At 45.6% G+C, this 25,065-nt stretch overlaps 1 protein-coding gene across 2 annotated transcripts in view; it reads right to left on the bottom strand.

Moving 5' to 3' along the window:
• Nucleotides 1-25,065, bottom strand: part of JARID2 (jumonji and AT-rich interaction domain containing 2) — a 245,507-nt gene that overhangs the window by 106,063 nt on the left and 114,379 nt on the right. For both annotated transcript variants that reach the window (XM_060110539.1, XM_060110540.1), the window contains exon 3: nt 23,124-23,259. In XM_060110539.1, coding sequence (XP_059966522.1) covers nt 23,124-23,259 — 136 coding nt within the window. The remainder of the gene's footprint in view (nt 1-23,123; nt 23,260-25,065) is intronic.

Genomic DNA, 25,065 nt, shown 5'->3' with positions numbered 1-25,065 from the left:
CGCATCTCCTTTCATATGTCATAAGCTTTTTGATTGTTAAAGTCAGTTCTCCTGAAGCTTTTGAACTTCAGCTGGCAATTATAATGTCCAAAACACATGCTCTGAACACCAGCCCACATTCTCCTCTTTATGTCTCTCCAGAGGGGAAAAAAGATGGTGGCAACACCCTCAGAGAACCCACATGGTATTGAAAGCTTCACTCACAGACTCATCCAAGGGAACTGGGGAAAGAATGCCCCCCTACTCTTACTTTTAGCTTGCTGTTGTTGTTATTTAACTACTGAATGAGCCCCTTCTGGGCTTCACACAGGTGAAGTTATTTAGAATCAAAAAACCCTGAAAGCAGACCTGTCCGCTTCACAGGGCCAGTGACTACTCTGTCTGCTATGGCTGGTTCCTGCTTCCTAAATGACCATGGCATCTCCAGCTGCCTCACTTTCAAGCAAAAATATCAGGAGGCAGGTGATGGTCTTCCCTAACCTCTACTTGATTTCCACCACTTTAAAACCAAAATATAGGTAGGGCCTTAAGAGATAATCTAGTACAATCCTTCATTTTACAGATGAGTAAATGAAGGCTTATTCAGGTCTGGTTCTTAACCAAGATCACAGTATTAGTTCCTTATAAGTTCTCAACAAGCAGAAGGCCATCTATGAACCCTGAGGTCTCTGGGGACAAAGGTAAGCTAATACACTAGAACAATGTCATGGCACAAATCGCTGTAGGATACAGGGTTGGAAAAGCCTCTCCAATCATTGCATGGCCAGTGTGAGCCCAGAACAGACCCTCATTCAGTTCTCTCCAGTGCAATATATTCCTATTATGGTGAACAACTGTTTGGCATGTGTCCCACTGCAGCATAAGTCATACACAGTCAATTAAAGGACATTTAAGGGATGACTATTTGGCTTTTCCCTCTTTTTTCTCCTGGGACTTGTCTTTAAGTGCCTTCACTAATCAAAAGCACCCAAAAGGGAGAACTGGAAAGAGGTATGAGATAGATATTTGGATGTATGGTAATCCTGAGAAAAGGTTACTAAGGAACTGCAAACCGTAAGACATAAACAACCAGCCAGAAATGAAGCTTGAGGGTCATGAATGGGACACTGGTCATCCTTAACATCTCGGCCTCTGACCAATCCGACATAGCCATGGCAATCAGGGCTCTGTGCTCTTTCCATATCTCTATTCTCCCTGGCTTCACTGCTGCTTCCTCTTCCCATCAACTAAAAAAGTAACAAGGTGTTTAAATTCAAAAAGATAAGGCATAACAGGATGTTGGCCCCAGGCTGCTCTTACTTGCAAAACCATCATCAGCATGTGACCATGCACTCAGTATTCCCTAAAAGACACGCTTAGGGTCAACTCTGGCCTGTGCTCTGCTTCTGGACCAGGAAGGGGAACTGGAAAACTCTTGCCTGTGAACTTCCGTAGGTTTTGGACTGTTTAGATAAAACGTTGGTTTACCAAAGAGGGAACGTATCTTCAGCACCAGACAGACTAAAAGCAGCAGCACCCTCTGGGAGACACACAACAACGCTGAGAACTAGATTCAGTTTAAGAACAGAAACACAACTTTCAATATTTAAATTCTGAAAAGAGGGGAGGGCAGAAAAGGGAGACTTCGCAAGGACTGTTTCTCGTTCAAAGATAATATGACTGACAGCACCACCAGCTAAGTTTCAACATCCAAAGATCAGAGCAAGTCTCAATTCTTAAATGAAGACAAGACTCCCCAAATACTAGCAACGCCACCTACCCCCATTTTATTTAATTTTTAATAATACAAAGAATATCTGAAAACCCAATCACTAAAACATTATCTCTTGTGGCTCCCCCCACCTCATTTCATTATTTTTTAAGTTACAGCACAAATATGCATATGCCTAAATAGTATATTATCTTACTGTGCTTGACTATGAGCTTCACAAAAAGACTATCACACTGTGTTCAGTCTTAGAAGAGTTTTTTTTCCCAACTCAACATTAGATTATTACCAAGATCCAACCATGATTTTGCTTACTTTGTCCAGTCATTTTCACTATTATTTATCATACTCCATTGTATGGATATTCCACAATTTATTTTGATTCTCTTGTTCGTCTAAAGTTTTGCCTATTTGTTGCTATTATTAACCATGCTGCAAACATCCTTCTGCTTGTCCCCTGGAAAGCAGGCACTAGAGTTTCCCTGGGATACATACCTAGGAGTGGAATTACTAGAAATCCTTGGATACACAAATACTCAAATTTATAAGTTAGTGGCAAACTGGTTTCAGGAGTCAGTTTTTGCTAGTGCACCAGCAAGGTATCACTGAATCTCCAAATGTTTAAACATAAGGACCTCTTATTACTCAAGACTCCAGAGTACAAGTCACTCCAATTGCTACTTCAAAACAGAACAGAATTTCAGAAAGGATGTCCTATCCAAAGAAATGCTCTGCAGCCAGCCAGGTACATGGCCATCATCCACCTAATTATCACCTCAACACCAGGACATCTGAGGACCTAGTCTGCTGCTAAGAGCTTTAGAATCAAAGACTCACCTATGTGCACTAACATGTCATTACCTCCGAGCTGGGCCAACTCCAGCAGCCCACCAGCTGCATTCAGCATTTTGCTAGCCTTAATCAAATTTAGATATCTAATAGTACCCTGTGTTGATTAATTAAAGAACCTGCTTCCTCAGAAGAATTAAGACCTTGTTTTATTCATGTATCCAATCAAGGAAGTCAGCCCATGTTGAGGGCTGGGATCCACCTCGTAAAGGAAAGACAAGCCTGTCAGAGCTAGAGCAAATCCTGGAGTACTTCTTACCACGCAAGATCAGCCTCCAAAAGCTCTCCAGTTCCCTGCTACCTATACACGCTACTGCATACGAAGGAGGCACCTTAACATGCGAGTTAAGTGCTATGAACAGCAATTTACCAAAAATAGTTAAGAAGGAGGGACAGGGTAGCGGGGGTTGCCCTGTGTGAGAGAAAGGCATAAAAGGCTGTGGAGTCTAGGAAGTCGAGGAAATAGAGGATTTTAATGAGTGCCCTGCATGAGCTATGTGCTCAAAGATATTTCTCTGTTATTTGGGCTGAATTACATGGTATATTGATCATATCACCTAAATTATGATTTTTAAAAACAAGCCAATATGATCCACTGTGCTAATATTTGACTTCCAAAGATATAGAACCATCATACTAATAATAAATATGACTTGTTAAACTTGTATGTATTTAAATAAAAGTTAAGACACTGGCAATAATACCAAGCAGAATTAGGTACATACAGAGTCTGGCTTGAACCCTTTCCAAGAGGGCTTGGTAATTCCTGAAGCACCAACAACACTCAACTGTATAATGCATGTGACTGGCCCTAGAGCCAATGTGACTTCAAGGTCACAATGTTCAATTATAAAATAATACCAATAATTACAAGAACACAGAAGGGAGATCTGGGCTGGGTGACTGTGTTTTAACTAGTGAAACAAACTTGGTTGCTATGGATTTAGTCACTAACACCAATGAAATGGCACTACAATTAAACCAGGAAGTTCAAATTAATAAGCTATCGGAAAAAATGTTCCATCAGATTTTTTTAATTTAAAAAAAGAAAAAAACTGGTTTATTTGGTAAGCATCTAAGCCACTAAAAACCTTAGTGGTTCACAGCACACATACTGTAATTTGGACAGGATTGCCTGCTTCTAATCCTAGTTTTACTCCCCGTGAACTGTTCGAATTTAAGGAGAATCACTGAAAGCTCTCTGTGTCTGTGTCTCTGTCAGTTTCCTTATCTGTTAAATAGGCATAAGGACAACGGTGGTTTTAAGACATTAACGTAATTATACATATGTTGGGACTTTGCAGGTGGCACAGTAGTTAAGAATCCGCCTGCCAATGCAGGGGACACGGGTTCGAGCCCTGGTCCAGTAAGACCCCACATGGGAAGATCCCACATGCCGTGGAGCAACAAAGCCCGTGCACCACAACTACTGAGTCTGTGCTCTAGAGCCCACGAGCCACAACTACTGAGTCCGCGTGCTGCAACTACTGAAGCCCATGCGCCTAGAGCCCGCGCTCTGAAACAAGAGAAGCCACCACAATGAGAAGCCTGCGCACCACAACAAAGGGTAGCCCCCGCTAGCCACAGCTAGAGAAAAGCCCATGCGCAGCAATGAAGACCCAACACAGCCAAAAAAAAAAGTAATTATACGTATGTTAAAGTACCAATGACACATGATGAGTGCTTTATGAAGGGCTACCTATATGCCTTAATACAACTTCAGTGCTAAGGAAATACAATTTTTTGTTTAATATATACTTTAATTATTTGATTATAAAAACAAATAGAAGATAATATATACTTTAGCTTTTAATATATGTTTTAAATGGTTCAGATAATGGATTTCAAAAGGCAAACAGAGAAATGATGCCAAGTTAAAGAAGATTATCAACACTGTGATTCTGAAAATGAATCGCAGTAATATTAAGTAAAATTGAACAAGAATCCCAACATGGCCATGTTACCTACTTCAGAATAAAGAATAATGGAAAACTATGTTTGAAAAGGACTGAAACCAAGAGCAGACTCAGGTCACAACTGAAGAGCAGTTGATCCCCTTTTCAAATCTAACTCTGACAGAGCCTATAGTCTCATACACTGCGAGTATGGTAAAAGACTGATAAATGGATGACAATTTTTTGAAGTCTTTACTTCAGCAATTTCACTTCTAGAAAGTAATACTAAGAAAGTAAATGGAGAAACAAGAATTTATGTGCAAGGATTTCGACACAGTTTGTCTTTATTATTTTGTTGCTCCTTTTACTGGTTTAAATTCTATCTTTATTTAAAGAGAGAGAGAGAGAGAGAGAGAGAGAGAGAGAGAGAGAGGGAGGGAGGGAGGGAGGGAGGGAGAGGTCTCCTAAATCAGCTTTCTGAGCCATGCAATAGACTGGATATCAGTGCTTTCGTTTTCAAACCTGGCAACACCCCACAACAGTCCATGAAGGCGCTAGGGTAGCTGGCTTGAGGGCATGTATGGCAAATGACACGTTCTCAGCATTGCCTGAGCTCTCAAGCCTTAGCACCCTTGCATATGCCATTCCCTCTTTTGGAATACTCTCTCCTCTGTCTGCGCAGAAAGCTCCTGTTCCTTCTCCTGGTCAGCCTTTAGTGACACACACCACCTGCTCTGCAGGTGCTATTCAATCTCTAATACCTGATTGTCAGGGTACTGACCAAGAGGATTTAGTCTTGCTCATCTTAATAACCCTCGAAACCTAGCATAAGCCTAGAGAAAGTGGTTGAGGCCTAATAAATGCTGTCGAAAACCTAAGTTGTTTCTTGAGGCCATCTCAGGGCCTTCATAAGCTGAAGCGCTCTTATTGCCTTGGGGGGGGCCTCATGCTACAACTTATCAAGCTTTCAAAGGTATCCCATCCCTGCTTTCTTCCTAGAGAGAAAAATGTTTCAAATAATTATCTCTTTGTGTTTAAAAGTATTTTGCTAGGAATGCCTCGTGTAATCTATAATACACTGATTTCCCAGCATTCACCAATCAAAATTAAGAATCATTGAAAAATGACCTTCAAGTTTTCAGGTGAAATAAAATTAGAGCTCTCATAAATTTGACACTTACTAATCTTCACATTATAATATTTTATACATATTTAACCCCTAAATGATTTTTTAAAAGAAATGGAGCCAATAATTTATTTCTACATGTAAAGCTGTTCTGTGTCTTCCTCAAAGTATTTACCTCTTATACCCTGCTAATTTTGATAAACTCATTTTGTTACTAACAATTTTAAATAAAAACCAAAACTAACTATAATCCTATCGTTTTTTTTTTCTTTTTTTTTTTTTCTTTTTTTTTGCGGTATGCGGGCCTCTCACTGCTGTGGCCTCTCCCGTTGCGGAGCACAGGCTCCGGACATGCAGGCTCCGCGGCATGTGAGATCTTCCCGGACCGGGGCACGAACCCGTGTCCCCTGCATCGGCAGGTGGACTCTCAACCACTGCGCCACCAGGGAAGCCCCTATCTTTTTTATAAGGTGAAATTACATCAGTCACTATTAACAATTTTGTGTATATTCTTCATGGTATTTTCCTTAAAAGTATCATGTACCATACTAAAGACTAATGCTAAACATGGAACACAATTTTTTTAACATTACACATGATTTTTAAAAATCACATTTTCAGGGCTTCCCTGGTGGCGCAGTGGTTGAGAGTCCGCCTGCCGATGCAGGGGACACGGGTTCGTGCCCCGGTCCGGGAAGATCCCACATGCCGCGGAGTGGCTAGGCCCGTGAGCCATGGCTGCTGAGCCTGCGCGTCCGGAGCCTGTGCTCCGCAACGGGAGAGGCCACAACAGTGAGAGGCCCGTGTACAGCAAAAAAAAAAAAAAAAAATCACATTTTCAAACACTTAGTAACATGAGGCAAGACTTACAATGTAACTTAAACTGTAGAAATTCCACTGCATAAAACAATTACGTTGTGCTTAAAAAATATAAATGTACAGAAAGGAGACCAGAGAAAATAAAACTAGTAATAAAAACTGGTATTCTCCCCAGCAGGATCTTCATAATTTTCTGAAATTTCCAAATTTTCCACAATTAAAATGAATTTCTTTAAATACAAAGCCAAGGGCTTCCCTGGTGGCGCAGTGGTTGACAGTCCGCCTGCCGATGCGGGGGACACAGGTTTGTGCCCCGGGCCGGGAAGATCCCACATGCCGCGGAGCGGCTGGGCCCGTGAGCCATGGCCGCTGAGCCTGCGCGTATAGAGCCTGTGCTCCGCAACGGGAGAGGCCACAGCAGTGAGAGGCCCGCGTACCGCAAAAAGAAAACACACACACACACACACACACACACACACACACACACACACACACACTATAAATACAAAGCCAAAAGGAAATCTTAAAAATTATTTAAATGGTATCAGAGGAGAATAAGTGTGTTGCCGTCATAGAAGCAGCACCTGAACGCAAAAGAAGTAATTAATGAAAAAAAAGCAGCTATTTTAAACATTACTTATGTGGTGCTAATAAAAAAACCTGGATAAGGTACATGAGAACGGTAGACCATTTCTGGAGCCAGTGATACACTGCTATATGGAAGTCAAGGATAATATGAACATTGTGACATTAATACCATGGGCAAGAGTGTCCTGAAATTGCCCGAAACACTAAAAGGCATTTGAAACAAATATTAATATTGTTTCACTTTGTTAGGACTTTCTACATAACATACCAAGAGAATGTTTCTGAAATTGACTACACTGACAACCTAAAAAGACTTCCAGCCAAAAACAACAACAAAAGATAGAGCATGAGGATAAAAGAGAAGAATTTCACAACTATGCTCATCCTGTCTCTGTAACTGCATGGTCTAATTTTGTAGACTCTAGTTACCTGCGGCTTTTAATATTAACTAAAACTATCCAGACCAGCTAGGTCTCAAGGACTCAAGAGTCACAACTGGCTAGTGGCTACTGTACAGCATGACGCAGACACGAACATTTCCATCATCGCAGAGAGCTCTCCTGGCCAGCGCTGATCTATAGAATTTTCATTCCTTTAGTCTCAAGACCCAGCAGCAGCCCCTGTGTCTGTGTGCTGTCCTCTTCTAGGAGTTAAGACCCAGTACACAGGGCAAGGCAGACAGGCCGAACTTCTTTTCAGGCGGCAGGGTGAAAGGACAGGAGGGGCGAACAGAGCGGGAGCTGATAAATCCCCTCCAATGCAGCACAGATGGCTCGCAGTTTAAGTGGTGTAGCTCTTACAGGAGGGGAGAAGGGAAAACGGAGGTTGGAACCATTCAAAAGCCACAAGCTTATTCAGAAAATGAAGAACTGTAGAAAAACTTTCTCTGTGCCAAGCAATTACACCAAAGAGGCATTTTTTTTTTAATCACAGTTTTAAGTGATCCTCTTGTAGCTTGAGGGTGAAAGGTCAGCAAGCATCAACGAACAAAAACTGTTCATGAAACAACATGAAACTGTTCTGAGTTAGGCTCGCATCTTGCTACCCTCGAAGCTATAGGCACTGAGAGGTGTAAACCCGCCAACAGAGGGCTCTGGGCTTGCGGCCTCTGTTCCTACACATGCAGGAGACCTCCAGAGAGAAACTGTCACCCCACATTCCTGTGTGCAGGGAGAGGCGTGGGTGGGGAAGGATGCACACACCACAGGCACCTTTCCTCTAGATTATCTCCTATCCACTCCCCTCCAAGTTCTGCAAAAGCCTCCAAATGTTTCCCGACCCAACAGCACACAGGGCCTTGAGCGAGCTGGAAGCACACGAGCCATAAACACATCCTGTCATCACAAATCACTAAAACAGAACCAAGTGAGACAAGGGATGGCCAGAGTTTTATTTTACTTAAGGAGGAAACCAGTGAAGGGATGATTGCTCACAGCGATACCCAGTTACTGGTAGAACTAGAATGATAGGACAATGTCAGTGCATATTACAACACATCAATTTTTTGATGCATCCAATATTGCTTTAAATGGCTGGAATCCAGGAATTTGGGGCTAATATAATTTGACAGATTGCAGTGTGAATGGTTACATCACATAGCCTCTATCACTTCTAAAAGGCTGCTGAAAATACATAGGCCCCAAGAGTTGTTTCCCTGACCCTGATCTAAAGTTTAGTCGCCATTCTGATGTACTCCAAAGCCATTCTCCCTCCGCCTGCCTTAGGCCTGGGCCCTCCACCCAGCTGGCACAGATCCATCCTCTTTCATGTACCAAGTGCTGGCTCAGAGACTACAGAATCCAGCCCTCTGTGCCCAGGAGGGGTGCCCCACCCATACAAACCAAACTCTCACTATTCCTACAGGGCAGGCTTCCCAACACATCTGAGGAATGACCTGCTAGGGAAAACTAAACAGGGATCGCTTCCTTTGAGCTTGGTCAGGGTTTCTGCTCTCCAAGTCCTAGGGTGAGGTCTAATTACAGGATGCTGGCACCCAAACCCAGGGAACAAAACAAACCGATTTTAATACAGTCCCTTAAGTATGCTGTTATATGACACAGCTACAGCTTTTATAAGAAGTGGTTAGGTAATGTATACCTAGAACCTCAATAACAACTGCCCTTTGAATGCTTCTTTTCTGCCAGGTACTAAGGACTTTAAATAAATCATCCCATTAATCACCTCTGAGAAAGAAATTATTCCTCCACTTACAGAGCTGGGAAACGACGGGCAGGAGCCAAGCAGAATGGCCAAATCAGGTCTGCTAGTTCTTTTCACCCTTGGTGGGACTGTGAGCCATCCTTTCACGGATGACAGCATGGTCCTCTCTGCCAATTTCCACGAGAAAAGTTGGAGGGCTTTGGCCTCCTGGCCCAGGACTGGCAGGAGGATGAATGCCCAGCAGTTCTCTCCAGGAAGCCTCTTGATCATGTGCATTCATGGCTCCAGGGCCCTGAGCTCAGACCAGTGCAGCTGAGCCTGCCTCCGGTTCCAGAGTCCACCCGGGAAGGCGTAATTGCGGTTCCCACAGGTGCCTTCTCGCTGGGGATGTACCATATGCAGACGTTCTGAGCTCCCTCTGCCCACCACCCGCCAAAAAAAACCCAGTCGGTTCCTCAGGCAGAAAGCACTCTTGACCTTGATTCTGCTTCACAAAAGGGCTAAGACACTGGAGGAGAATGTGTGACAAGTCAGCCCACGGTGGTGGCCAGTATCCTTCCTTCCACTACCAAGAGTAGCCACTTGATGGCAATCTTAACCTATTCCCTTGGAATTCTTCCATAAAGGGAGACCCCAGGAGGGGGGAGGCACCAAGAGTGGGATGGCTGACCCTGTGGACACTGCTGGAGACAGTACCTTTGCAGGACCTGCATCTGCAGCGGCAGGAGTGTCCAAGGTGCAAGAAGAAACTAAGCCACCATTCTCCCCTGGGTTACTCGCCACATCACAGACTCCTGTGAGGGCCTAGGTAGAAGTGATTATACAGGCTCTGCAGTCAGACAACTCAGGAAGATGGATATCTCTCAGGCCCCGCGGCACGTTCACATCGGGCTTTCCATCAACAGACTGAAGTGCGAGGCAGACAGATGGTAACAAACAGGCTAATAAATCAGCGGCAAGCTCCCGCCTCTTACCTCAGCACCTTGTCCCCTGAAACCACAGAAAAAAAGCCAATAATGAAAAAAGGCAACTTTCCTTAAAAGGTGTAACACTTGTTGAATAAAGCAGCCCAGCACTTTCCTTCTTATTTAAATTGTAAACGAGGAGGAAAAAACAACAACAAAAAAAGCTATTTGCATCTTCTGCAGAAAAGGCTCTCCAGAAAAAAAAAAATAGAAACACACTGTAAATTGCATTCACTAGACACTTCTATTTTCAGTGGCAGGAAGATAAACATCAAAATGTGGGGAGAAGGGGGAAGGAAACGGGACTGTTATCAGGAACCAGTTGGCTCTCTCAGCTTGGATGATGACGTGCCCCCACCCCAAACACACACACACACACACACACACACACTGTGACCTGGCCCTGTGCTTCCTAACGCTTGGCTTCTCGAGTTTTGAGGAGGGTTCAGGCGGAGCGTGGAGTGTGTGCCAATATATATTCCTCTGAGGGCTTCAGGAAGTGCCAGCTGAGAGGCTTCCAGCTCACCCTTTACAACTGTAACGCTTTCCAACCGAGTCGACTGGAAAGGCCCTTTTCAAACAGCACTGGTTGTCTGAAGTCAGGTCAAGGACTGGGTGAGACGGGATAAAGCCACTAGGGTAGAGGTTAGGCAATTTGCAGTACAGATCCCACTAGAAATTAGCAGGCCCCCTGCATGCCAAAATGGAATATTCTGCAATATTTCCACTGGCATGTCACCCGCCCTGATGGTGTCTGAAGAGGATTCATCAACCGTCTAGAGGGTAGGAGGTAACTTTCAAAACATGGATTCAATGAGTCCCTTTCACGAATACCCCAATAGTACGGGAAGGAAGGAGAATGTCAGAAATAACAGTTCAATGTTTCCGACGTGGAGACCTTGAGCTGCCTTCACGCATCAGAAGGCAGAGCCATGAAAAACTGGAAGGAAACTGCCACTTCAGACAGCACCGCAAGCTGGCCTGTCAGTCTCAAGCCCAGATGGCGTCCCCTGTCATCAAGACCAGGTGCCAAGCGTGACCAGGATGCCCACCTACCTGCCAAAGGGAAGTGCAGACCTGGTTAAGGAATAACCCAGAAGACAAGGGCAGGGCAGCCGGGAAGAGGCCTTGTGTGCACAGAGAACTGACTCGTTACACCCAAGGTGTGAATGAGCCAAGAACACCAGCGACGGGTCAGGGAACGGTGCAAAGAGAGGGGACCTGGGTCCCAGGACGTCAGAACAAGGAGCCCTAAAGCTCTCCCTGGCACATCACAGGGACAGCCTGGCTGACAGGCTGGGCTGACACTGGCCACTCCTCTCCTCGAGAGGCATGGCTGAGGTTATGAAACAGTTCACATTTCCTTTATTGTCCCCAAACCTCCTGGAACGCGAGACCTGTACGGTTTTACAATCTTTCGGAAAGAAATTATGAGGAAGCCAAATCTGGGACTCTGCAGAAGGACCCTGAAGGCCATGGAGAAATCTGGAAGGACAGATGAGATCTGGCAGCAGGGAGATTAAGTAACGCGTTCTACATGAAGGGATGTGTGGACTGCAGGGCAATTTCCCCAAAGCCTACCCAGTTAATCACTCTTCTGGCTTTAAATATACACAGTAGAAGGCTCAAGTAACAACAGGTTATTTCCAGAAACTAAGATAAAAGGTCCTCTAAATTTGGGGGAATGGGATCTAAGAAATTCACAAGCAAAGTAAAACTGCACTAGACCATTGTGGTAAATCTGACAGTAATTGTACACTCCATAAATATACATATCACAGAATTCAAATCATGAAATGGTAAGATTTAGAAAACACATGAGGCCTTTCTCCAAGTAGAAGGAGGTGGGTGGCGTTATCAGTTACAAGAATGAACACAGATAAATTCCACGCGTGGGCAAGCTACTTCGGGCTGAGTGCAGCCCTATCTGGTGAATGCCACAGGGCCTTCCCTTTCCATACAGGTTGAGAATTTAAAATAATTGGAAAGCACTGCCCTAAATTACATTTACAGCATAATATTCAAGCAAATAAGATGAATTAACTAACGTATAACTAATAGGATTCCCTCAACTTCAAATAATCCCATGATTTTTCCAAACTCAAGGCTAGAACCATCCTTCCTAGGCCATCTCAATCGCCAATCCCCTCCCAAGCCCTTAGGGCCTAAGAAACACCTTGTCTGCCCTCTCTTAGGGCTCCTGGCCTTGGATAGCTGCTCCCTGTGCATATGAATCATGTCTCAATGCCCACTGAAATAAGGGACTTGGGCTAATCCAAGTGGTCTCACAGAAGCAACAACTCAATAAATAAATGTCCAAGTTTAATTCTACCCAATTGAGAGGAACAACATCTTCTCTAAGGTCAAACAGCCTTTACAGTTTCCTGACCTACCATGAAATAGTTATAGTCTCACAAAAAGAAACATGGTACAAATTAACACAGCAATTAACTTAATCTACAGTTGAAACAAATAGAACTGTCACCATCCCTACCGAGTACTGGACTGTTGCAGACTTAATGGCCACCAGTCAAATTCTTATGTTTAAACCGTTATACCCAGTGTGACTATATCTGAAGGCAGAGTCTGTAAAGGTGATGAAGGTTAAATGATGTTGTAAGGGAGGGACCCTAATCTGATAGGGTTGGTATCCTCTTAAGAAGGGGAAGAGAAACCAATGTGCATGCGCACGCATGCACGCGCACGCGCGCGCACTCTCTCTCTCTCTCTCAGGAAGCAAGGCCTCACCAAGAACTGAAGTGGCCGGCACCCTGGATCTTGGACCTCCAGCCTCCAGACTATGAGAAATAAAGCTCTATGGTGTAAGCCACCCAGTCTGTGATATTTTCTTATGGCAGCACAAGCTGACGTATATATAGACTTGCACCACAGCCACAAGAAAATGGAAAGAAATCAGCAATCTCACCACACCGCTGCCTCATGTTTTTGCATCCTCAAGGCCATCAAGCTGATCATGGGGTCCTCACAAGAATCAATCTAACTGAAAACACACTGTGTTAGCAGAGAAGGCACATGACTTACAGGTGCCAACTGCCCTTGGGGAAAAGCCAAGTCTTGAACCCCAGTTCTAGAATGTCCTGAATTATAACACCAAGGCTGAGTATTCTAAACACGCAGACTAAGAACAGTGCCACCAAGGGGCGGGGCAGGGGTGCCACAAGAGAAAAGTGACATGGAAGAGGATGAGAAATAACTGTTTAAAAGCCCACTTGGTCTGGACTTGCACAACGGCCGAGAATGAAAACTGTGATGCTGGTTTAACATGGAGAATCTGGCTCCACGAGTGCCGCCGTGAGACGGTAAATGTCATCCTTGAGCACGTCCAACTGTGGGGTCCTTATTCAAGTACTGCTTGAGGCCTCCAAGAGCTGCTTACTGGACACACCTGTGCCTCTGTCTCTGAGGCACTTTCAAGTCTCAACAGACACTCTCTGGCATCTGGTACATTCTGGAGAAATATCGTAAACTCATGCAACATCATAAAAGCTCCTAAAAACAGAGACAGCCATGTTGACAAGCCACCAAATGAGCACATACTTTAAAGAAGTCAAACGAACTAGAAGGGGCAGGTGGAAACTTTTCTGGGGTGACGGAAAAGTCCTGTATCAACACTGGAGATCTGGTGATAGGGGTATATGAGCATCTGGCAACTCCCGAAATTGCACACCTAAGATAAGTGATTTCACAGAGTGTAAAGTCTTCCTCGATTTATTTTAAAAAAAAAACAAAACTGGGGCAAGATATGGATTCAGGAGTCCTGGGTTCAGATCCTGATTTGACCACTTCTTAGCAATGTAGCTTTGAGCATGTTGCTTTCCATCTGAGACCCACTAAACAAACCCACAAACTTATGATAGTAATTGTATAATTACCACAATGTTATAAGAATTAAAAGCAGTAACTTTTATTTTCTTAAAAGGACAGTTTTATTTTAAACTACCAATCAATGTACCTTGCACATAGGTAGGCTTTCAACAAATGTAGTTCAGAAAGAAAGGATAAAAGGGTGACCCAATGCCAAGAATGTTTATGATAATGAGACTTATAAAGACATCACAGTTATGAATAAATGTGCACTTTGGTAACAGGGAAAATAGCATGGGCTGTGACCTGGGGTGAGGGGGCTAGAGGGTCAAGGGTCAAGGTATGCATTTTCAAAATGAAATGTGGAGTGAGAGCTGGTGCAAACGCCTGAACAGAGAGGAACCCATCCACAGTGTAGCACAGGGGTGCTGGGCAGAGGGGCGGGGACACAGCCGGCGTGCAGGTGACCACACACTCTGCGGAGCACCCAGGAGCTGTGCATACAGCAGCGGTTAACATGGATGAAGCTTTTCTCTCCTGGAACTTACAATCTACTGTGGGGCGAGAGCTTATAATAAACAAATAGAATAATACAATGCCGGGCAGTGAGAGAGTACAAGGTAAGGAGCTAAAGGGTAACAGGCGAAGGCACAATGCTTAATAAGATGCTCAAGGAAGAAGTCTCTGGTAACGGCACATTTGACCAGGACCCTGAAATACCGAGAGGGATCAAGTCACACAGGTACCTAAAGGGACAGCGTTCTAGACAGAAGCATCGGCAAGCACAAAAATTCTGGGGCAAGAGTATACTACCAGGGCTTCCCTGGTGGTGCAGTGGTTGAGAGTCCGCCTGCCGATGCAGGGGACGCGGGTTCGTGCCCCGGTCCGGGAGGATCCCACATGCTGCGGAGCAGCTGGGCCCGTGAGCCATGGCCGCTGGGCCTGCGCGTCTGGAGTCTGTGCTCCGCAACGGGAGAGGCCACAACAGGGAGAGGCCCGCGTACCGCAAAAAAAAAAAAAAAAAAAAAAAAAAGAGTATACTACCAAATGCATTTGGAACAGCAGGAAGGCTAGACTAGGTGAGGGAGAGATAGGCAGAGAGATGCTGGGGGACCATATCAGTGTCCAGGGTAAGATGCTTGCCTTTCACGCTAAGAGAGATGGGGCGGGGACACTGCGGGACACCGCGTGTGCTGATTCACACTTACAAAGGACTGTTCTAGCTGCTGCCTAGAGAGGTAAAAAGGCAGAAGTTGAGGGAGCTTTAGGAGCCTCAGCCCAAGCTAGAGATGGTGGACTCGTGGCAGTGGTGCAAACTGAGTTTCAGAACATATTGTGAATTTAGAATAAACAGGTTTTGCAAAATCGGGGCGGCGGTGGGGGTAGTACCAGATAACTCCCAGGTTTTGATCAAAGCAACCAGAAGTATGGAACTGGCATTTACTGACAATGGGAAGACAGGCCGGGCGGGAGCAGATGGGAGGGAGTGGAGAGACAGTTGGCTTGGTACATCTCAAGTTCATGAGACCTATCAAGAAAGCAAAGTGCGGAAGGCAGGTAGGCAACTAGAGTTCAGGAGAGAATCTTCATGTCAAACGCTGCCGGATGGGCAACTAAAGCTACACTGACTGGTAACTGGATTTGGCCATCAAGGTCATTATTAGCCTTGGTAAGTGGCCTGACTCTAGGGGTTCAAAAGAGAATGAGGGGGGAGAGGATATTAACATGAATGTAAATAACAGAGGGAAACAGATTGTGTAGACATTTTTTTCCGAAGCATTCTATAAAGTAAAAGAAATGAATAGCAGGAGGGAGATAGATTATCGGAGGGTTTATTTTATGGGAGAGACTACAACATGTTTATGTTTACTGATGGGAATGATCTAGTAAAGAAGTAAACAAATGACGAAGAAAAGAGGGATACTTTCCAGAGTGGTGTTCTCATAGAGATGAGAAAAAGGGATTTTGGTGCCCAAAGGGAAGCACTGACCAGACAGACTCTTAGAGGCGGAAGAGCTTTAAAAAACATCCCAGGGGCGCTTCCCTGGTGGCGCAGTGGTTAGGAATCCGCCTGCCGATGCAGGGGACACGGGTTCGTGCCCAGGTCCGGGAAGATCCCACATGCCGTAGAGCGGCTGGGCCCGTGAGCCGTAACTGCTGAGCCTGCGCGTCTGGAGCCTGTGCTCTGCAACGGGAGAGGCCACGACGGTGAGGGGCCCGCGCACGGCGATAAAAAAAAAAAAAATCCCAGGACACAGTAGGTTTCCATCCTCTTGGCTTCAACACCTCTCAAAGTTGAGCCATTCTAAAAACACGGGCAGGCAGGAAAACACGGTGGAACTGTCTCAAGCTCAGACATCACACGCACCCCCCCCAGGTGACACGACCTGGGTGGTGTGCCTCTCTTACTACAGGGGTCCAAGCCAGGAGGATGGGGCTGTAATCAAAGAGAGAGCACAGAGCTTGCAGAACTGCCAGAGGCGGCAGGCTGAGGATGCTGGATGGGCAGCGGGCCTCAAGCACAAGTGACAGGAAAAGAGGAGCAGAATACATTCACCTCCAGAAGCACCTCCATCCTTAACGCTCCACGAAATCATCACACGCAGCCAGGCCTACTGGGAAGGCTGGTGTCTCGCCATCATTTAAATTGGATTTCTGGTTCCAATCAGTCTTCAGCATGATCCATTCCTTCCAGTTAAGCTCATCAGCAAGGTTCAAAATTCCTTATCTGTAAAATGATGAGCCTGACCTATATACCTCCAAAAGTCCCTTCCAGCTCTAGCAATCCATAATTCTGTGGCCCAAAGGGCTGCAGGCAGGCTCGCCATTCCCTTGGTGCCAGAGCAGTACAAGCAGGCTGGCCACTGAAACCTGCCATTTGTCCCACTGGACTGTGACATCAGCAATCCCGGCCAATGTCTATTTGCTGGTCCTCACCCCACCCTGTCCCAGCCTCAGCCCTCGCTCAGAAAGTCCCACAGCTTTCAAGGCCCACAGGACTGCAACTTCTTTACTGAAGCTTTTCCTGGTAACTCAGCACTGGGCCTTTCACCTCACCTGCCTCCCTGCTGGCCTCCTCACATCAAACCAGTCACACACACCCCTGATTTTTAAAGCATTTTGTTATATTTTATTGTGCTTCATTGATACCAAGTCACACATATTTCTCTCTTGTTAGAAAGCACCTCACAGTTACCATGGCTTACACTTATAACTGGAAGCATTTTTTCTTTTCTTCCATAAAATAATGCATCACTTAATGACATCTTAGATGAGATGAAATAAGCTATTCTGACTCCCCCAAAATTAGCAATTTCAGTTCCGTCTTTATTACTCACAATAGCTCCTACATACTAAGAATTCCATCAAGTACTGATCAGATGGGAGCTCTATCTAGAAATTTCCCATCTGCATGACTCAGGGTCATGAACATTGACGACAGAACACCTACAAGAGAAAGAAATCAAGCCTTCCCAACTCCACCATTATCCAAGATAGAAGCAGCTTCATTTTTAAACAAAGAATAAATGTAGGTTGTTTTCAGGAAGCGTATTTGCCCTCACTGCCTTGCTCTCCCATGGAGTGCTGTCAGGGGAAGCAGGTGACAAATGTCTCAGGTGCTGGACTGTTAAGATAAAACTTAACTCATGGCCCAACCTGCAGAGGCCACAAGCACTGACGCAGCAGCCGTTCAATCTGGAAAAGCCAACTTCTTCGGCAGGGGGTGGGGGGAGATTGTCTTTCCTGTTGAAGTAGAGAGTATCTTGAGAACTGCTGGACATTAGAGCTTCAGGCCAGGAGGCCGCCACCATACAGTCACAGCATTCATTTCAAATATGGCCAAAAATAAACTTCCATTCATCAGACAAGGTGCCCAGACTTTGATTTTGACTCGAAAGTCACACTTTAATCTCATCCTGTAAACAGTGAATGTGCAGAAGCTGGGCCCGTGTTTCATTCCACAGACATCAGTAATCTCAGAGAGATTTTGAAGACAGTCCAACAAAATTCTACCCTTTTAAGAAAGCAATGGGGGCCTCCCTGGTGGCGCAGTGGTTGAGAGTCCGCCTGCCGATGCAGGGGATACGGGTTCGTGCCCCGGTCCAGGAAGATCCCACATGCCGCGGAGCGGCTGGGCCCGTGAGCCATGGCCGCGGAGCCTGCGCATCCGGAGCCTGTGCTCCGCAACGGGAGAGGCCACAACAGTGAGAGGCCCGCGTACCGCAAAAAAAAAAAAAAAAAAAAAAAAAAAAAGAAAGCAATGGGATGAGGGGTGGGGTTTGCACGGGGTCCTATATTTGTTCTCCTAGCTTCGATCCTTGGCTACAAATGGACAGTTGTTGCCAGCAAGGCCACTGCCCTCTCTCTCCACCTCATGGAGGTGAGTGGCAGCCCTCTGGCCAGCTGGCCGGTTCCACAACAATATGAAAAACACAAATCTGTATCCCTAGGTGAAGAAACAGAAAGAAATAATGAATGTATCTGTGTGGAAGGAGGGTGACCAATCAGGAGGAATGCAGTTTTTCGATTTCCTCCGACTATCAATTCAACGACAAGCGCTAATAAAGCCCAGAACCGTGGTCACATGAAGAAATACTTGTACTGCCCCCCACTTCTGAGGTCTCTTTGCCAAGGAGATTTCACAAATCTCCTTCAAAAGAAATTACTGTTTGGAAAAAAAAAGGACTCCTACAATTTTGTATTTTTGAAATCCTGCCTTTATAGGGGGTTCCAAAACTACTTCTGTTTATTTAAGTGGTGGTTATTATAAGCAAGGGAGAAAGCCGGGGTTTAAATCCTGGCTCTCCCCCATACAAGTAGTGTAAGCAAATTGCTAATCTGCCCTAGTGCAGTTTCCTATATTTCTAGAAAGTTAAATGAGCAAAATACAGGTGAAGTGCTACAACAGTAACCGGCAAAAAGCAAGCGCTCAGTACAGGTTCCAGCTCTCACAACTACTGTAAAATGCTAAGAAAAAAAGAGTCCAGCGTCCCTTAAATCTAGTCAAGATGCTTTAGCTGGCCACAGGGTGTGCTGGATCTCAGATGAAATTTATAGGAAGCAAATGAAATTCAAATACAGCTAATAGCTCCCCTCTCTTACTGTGTAATTATGTGTACTCATTATTTGTGTAGCATGTTATTATTTAAATGTCCCTAATTTCAGCCACAGCAGGCCAAGGGCCCTCAAAGAGTGGCCGAGGCTTCCGCCTCTGCCAGCCTTTCTGAAGCTTTTGTCAATTTATTACTGCCAGGAAAAGTGGCCCCATCTACAGCAGAGAGTAGAGAGAAGGCTCACATCCAGCAGAAACCTTAGCACCGCCTCCCCTGAAGCCTGGCTACAGCCAACAAGCTGTGTAACAACGGCTTCAATTCCTACAGACAACCCACCGGGATGTCCCAGACTCAAGATTCGCTACCTCCAGTAGGACCAAAAAAAAAAACTCATCCCTTGTCACTTCAGAACCACAAACCAAGACTGATGGCAAACATGGAGTTTATGACATAAAATATGAGGTCTCTCTACTCTCTTATGTCTGCTTGGCTTATTACATCTCTACCAGACCTGCACAAGGGGCGCGGCTGAGCTCACCCACTCAGACAAGCTGCTGTTGTTGGCACCCTGTTAGCAGACACCAGCCCCCCACCCTCCTCACACAGGAGGCCAGGGCAGGGGGCTGCTTGTTCATCATCCCAGCATGCCTGTGATTTCGCAGAAGTGATGTCAATTCATTTCCCAATTAGATAAAAATGATGTCAAACCCATTCTACTGTGGACTCAAGATATGATTTTAAAATTGAATTTTCCCAGGAAACTCTGGCAAGACCGATAACCAAGAAACATCTTTGCTTCGAAATACAGGGGGAAAAACAAAACACCTTGTTTTCAATACTACTGTTGCAAAGATAGGGTGCCATTTTCCTCCATTCTGGATTCTAAAATAAGTACTGGATTCAAAGTTACTTGAGCTGGGGCTTCCCTGGTGGCGCAGTGGTTGAGAGTCTGCCTGCCGATGCAGGGGACACGGGTTCATGCCCCGGTCCGGGAAGATCCCACGGAGCGGCTGGGCCCTTGAGCCATGGCCGCTGAGCCTGCGCGTCCGGGAGCCTGTGCTCCGCAACGGGAGAGGCCACAACAGTGAGAGGCCCGCGTACCGCAAAAAAAAAAAAAAAAAAAAAAAAAAAAAGTTACTTGAGCTGTAATTCCAATTCTGCTACTGCAGCATAAATAACCATGTGCCATTAGGAAGTTACTACCACAGAGAACACACTCACAGAGCCCCCCAACAAGAATGTCATCGTCCCCTCACAGACAGAAACCCCACAGGTCTCAGAGGTACCTCACGTACCAACAATCCTCAAGCCATGAAGCATGAGAAAGGGAGCACAGTGGGCAGAAGCCCCACCAACACCGCCCTAGCTGGGGTGCAGGCACCTACTCTCACCTCTGTCCCGTCCAGTTTCATGCCACACCTCCCAGCAAGGGCTCTGTACTGGACAGTTTCAAATTCTACCGCCAGATAACTTTCTGTCACAATTAAAACCAAAACAATGGCATTATTTCAACTTTTGAAAGGGAACCTCAAGGGGGTAGGGGACCAAAAAAAAAATTAAAAGAGAAATGAAAAGGAAAGGCATGACTGTTAAAACCACTCTTCTCCCACCACTAACCTATCTTCACTTGCCCCACAATGAAGAACCCCAAACAGTGTGCTGTGATGCACAGCACCAGACAAGGTCATTCGACTGCACAGCATACAGATGATGATCTGTTATAAAGCATCCACTCAAACTTGAGTGATAAATGTAGACGCGCACATATGTACACACATTCAGAGACAACGCTGCTTGCAGTCCTCACTACCCATCCCCACACCAAGCGTCTTGGAGGCTGCTGGCTACTTCAGCTTTCTCTGGATCACACCCCCCTAGGAGAGCACCCTTGAGATTCTGGGACCTACAGAGAGGGACTTATTCCCATGGTAACGAGTCTGGTTTCCATGCTTTCCAGTAGCCCCCGAATAAGAAAGCACACTTTGTTTAACATGCTAGCTGCCTTTAAGAAAATTATTCTTAAAACACACACAAGTTCTAAAACGAGGAGATGTATTTACTCAGAACTGCTATCGAAATCCAACATGCGGAATAACAAAAAGGTGGCCTTGGAATACTACAGTCTGCACAAACACCAACATGAACCAGAAAAGGGCATGTTGACAGCAACTTCACAACCAAAGGAGAGGGGAGGAAGGAGAGAGGGAGGAAAAGACAAGTCAGGCTTCATCAGGGTGAAAGGCAAACTACCACAACAAACAACAAAGACCACCTTTTTTATGGAGGTGGGAAAAGAATGATTTAAAGTCTTCAATGATCCCAATAGAGATGTACATGCCAACTTTTCTTAGAATTCCTTCCTCGGTATCGTCAAGCCCCGAGTATGCCAACGAAAACAAGAGCTACATTTGGCCAACTAGCTGGCGGCACTAGTTGCTTCTTAAATGCCTTATTTTAGTTTTTCTTCTTTTACCCAAATTCCACCATTATTCAATCTTGGACACCGGGCTACCTTCTTGTCCTAAAAGCTGATTTTTCCCAGTTGGGTGGGTCTTCTAGTTGTTAAAAGATTCCTAAAGCACGAAGGCATCACCACTGCAGAACAGCAGAATGAGAGCACGCCTTGTCACAGCAGTAAAATCTAACCCCGGAGCAGCAGCCACTGCTCTACTATAATCCCAGGATCCAACGATATTCTCCCCGCCATCACCCTCCCCTCAAAAACTTAAGAGCAGAACAGCATGTTCAATGTGAAGCAACGTCAACGAGACTGATCACGTCAAATGCTCTCTAAAAAGACACATGGCTTAGCATTTACTCCATTACAGGCAGCCAAGAAAGGGCGGGGTCCCTACCTGGTAGGAGACCCATGAACAAATAGGGGTCCAAGCTGTGTAACTAACCGTGGCAACAGATTCCTCAAATTATTTTGCTTCTGCACGTGTGAGAGATTCAGAAAGGGCCTTTCCCATACACATTGGCTCAGACTTCAGGCGGTTCTTGTCTCAAGTCACACAGTACTAGAAGAGAGAGACAGAACCTGGGTGGATGGCAGGGCAGGTCCCGGTGGTGCTCGGGAAGGCCATGTCAGAAAACCCCGCCATGGCCTTGTGGAAGGGGAGCGCCAGCAGGTCCCGTCTGGAAGCACTAGTTCCAGCAAGAGGCTCCCAGACAACTCACCTTACAGCTGAGCAGGATGGAAAAAAACTGGACGCCCTAAGTCAACCTGTCGGGGCAGAGCCGTCAGGTTCTCCCTGTGTGGTGACTCCTACCAGAGGATCACAGCCAGAGCTCAAAAAGGATAACAGGATCTCCTCTTCCTTATCTCCTCGCTCCAAACAAGTACAAACCAGAACACGGTCCATTCATTCACATTTATCTAAGACTCTAGGAGATTAATAAGAACAAGAGAGGCTGTGGAATACAGCCACAGCCACAACCCCCGAAATAAAATATAAATAGTCACCAAATGCTAGTTCTAAAATGGTGTTCACTGGATGATTTCATCCGAGTCACACTAACCCTGTTAAAAAGAGACATCGGAATAAACTCAGACGGGAGCACGTTTCTCTCCAGGCTTCAAGGACCCACCTGATACCCATCCAAGATGAGGGACACTTTGGACGCACAGGAACTCTACCTCCACTGCCCACCTGCCAGCTTGATCAACAAGGAAGGAAGCAGGGCCTTAGGAGGCTGCTGAGCCAGAGAGAGAGCGGGAAAGGCAGCCGGCCCGCAGATTCAGGCTACTTCCTATGTAAACAGGGCCTAGGAACCAAAGTTGCCACATTTCAGCGAGAGCATCAAAGGCTTCTTCTGCCCTCATACTTGGGTAGAAAGACAGATGTTCACAGAAAAACCTGTTAAGTCAGGCTCCACACTCAATCCAAGAACCGGCAGAAACCAGATCGCAGCCCTGATCTTGTCTATAGGGCGCAGACTAAGGCACCTTGCCCATTATATTATGCAACGTATAAAGGAGCATCAAAACAAATCTATAAACCCAATGGGATGTCCAGAATAACTGCCGTTAGGGGCCCAGCCTGAGAAGCACGAGCCGCCCAAAGCACATCCATTTCGGAAACAAGGCCAGGCCCAGAGACATCATCCAAAACAACAAAACAGGCAACTCACCATTCACTGCTTTCAGGCTCCCAGCAATGCCTTCACCATGCTGCCTCTTCTGGGCATTCTTGAACTCCTTCAGAGACAAATAAAGGACTTTACGTACCACCCTTTCTTCTGACCATGGAATCCCATCACTGTCATCCTGCAGAAACAAGGAAGAATGGGGAGAGGGGAGTTACTTAAAGGAAAGCAAGCAAATGTTAATTAAGAGTCAGAATAAACTTTAAGAAAAAAAACAAATCCCAAACAAGTATTGAGTGACTGAGACCAAGTTCTGGAGATCAGAACTACATCCTCTAGTGGAGGGAGGGCACTGGCCCTTCCTGGAGAGACCACAAGCAAAGAGCCACCCCCTCAGGCTGTAAAGGGACTGGAAGAGAGACACAAGCATTGCACTTCCTTTGCACGCCCCACACCCAAATCCCGTCATTCACTGGTAATAGAGAAGTTTTATAATCCTGGCAAAGTTTAGAAAAAAAAAAAAGAGTTATTGCAGTCACAACAGAAGGTGTAATGCATCACTGTACTGGAGTTCTTTAAAGCGAATATGCCAGAATGTAGGCACCTTACAAACACGAGCTACACCTGTTTGGAAAATTTACTGTTGTTGTTGCGGTTTGGTGCTACTTTCAAGGAATTTACAGTTCAGTCAGAAGAAATGAAACTGGATCTGTACTGGCCTTTTAAGGTGATGAATCACAAAAACGAGAGAGGGAGAGGGACCACTGCAGAAAAGGGCAATGGATCTTTGTGGACTAGAGAATGGGGTGGCAGGGGGCTGGGGGTATAATTTTTGAAAAAGAATACAAACGATAGGTCTTGAAGATCTCATTTATAAGTGTGGCTCCCTTATGTCAAAATAATGGTGAGGCGGGGGGCACACCAAAGAACCAGCAGCCCGCCCAGAGAGCACTCCAGCAATTCCAATAGTAAACACAGAAAGAAAGACTGCAGACCAGCAGGGATTGAGGGAGGACAAGAGCCAAGTCTGGGAAGACGGAGATGGTTGATACCGGTGCCCCGAATGAGTTAACGGTTTTAGGGAACCAGCAAGAGTTTTTGATTTTAAGGTTTAAAAAGTTGCTTCACACAGCTTGGGATACTCACAGCTTCTCTTCTGTGGATATCTGCCTACTGTTTTCTAATCTAAGAAGTTCTTACAGTCACACACCTACTTCAAGACTTAAGATTTTATGAGTTCAATTTAGAGATGGAAGGATTATGGGCTTCTCAGTTATTTGGGGCCTTAAGAGAATAAGGAAAACATTAATACCCCAGTAAAGCAGGATTTTGGATATTCATGTTCCTTTTGTTCAAACAGGAGACCGAATACCCTAGAGTCAGGCTGGTGCTATCACACTCAACAGCCAACAGAACTGGTTTTTACTCCCTGCCACTACCCGGCCAACTAAACCCTCCAGGGGCTGAGATAAGGGAAATAGATTATCCAAGGTCTTCTCCAGCTCACAAATTCCTAAACTCTGCATAAACACACACTACATCTTAGAAATCCAACCACACAGACTCTAAAGCCCTAAATAACTGAAGCGGTGCTCCTGTTAAGCTTCCAGGATTTCTTAGAATGACAGTGATTCTCCATCTTCCATAACAAGGGGAAGAGAAGGCCTGGGAGAAAAGAGCTAGGATTTCCACCTAGCCCGGATGTCCTTCACTTCTGCAGACCTGCCAAGCCGAGGCTTCCGTCACCTCCAGAGGAAGAAGGCACATCCTGTCTCCCCAGTCGCTCTCCTAAGAGAGACAAGGCATGTACAGACCAGGGTGGTGGTCAAGTCCACACATGAAGGCTGAAAGCAGACTTGGCCTCCACCCTGCGGGAGGAACACACGTGACTTCTTAACCACCACTGAGTCCAAGTCACCAGAGACCTGCCAATCGCATGGCTGAAAACCAGGGAGATGAAGCGCTCTGACCAGACACCACCTGAGGA

Source organism: Mesoplodon densirostris, chromosome 10 (genome assembly GCF_025265405.1).
Source record: "Mesoplodon densirostris isolate mMesDen1 chromosome 10, mMesDen1 primary haplotype, whole genome shotgun sequence".
NCBI lineage: Eukaryota > Metazoa > Chordata > Mammalia > Artiodactyla > Ziphiidae > Mesoplodon > Mesoplodon densirostris.
This window is presented reverse-complemented; position numbering and strand designations above follow the sequence as displayed.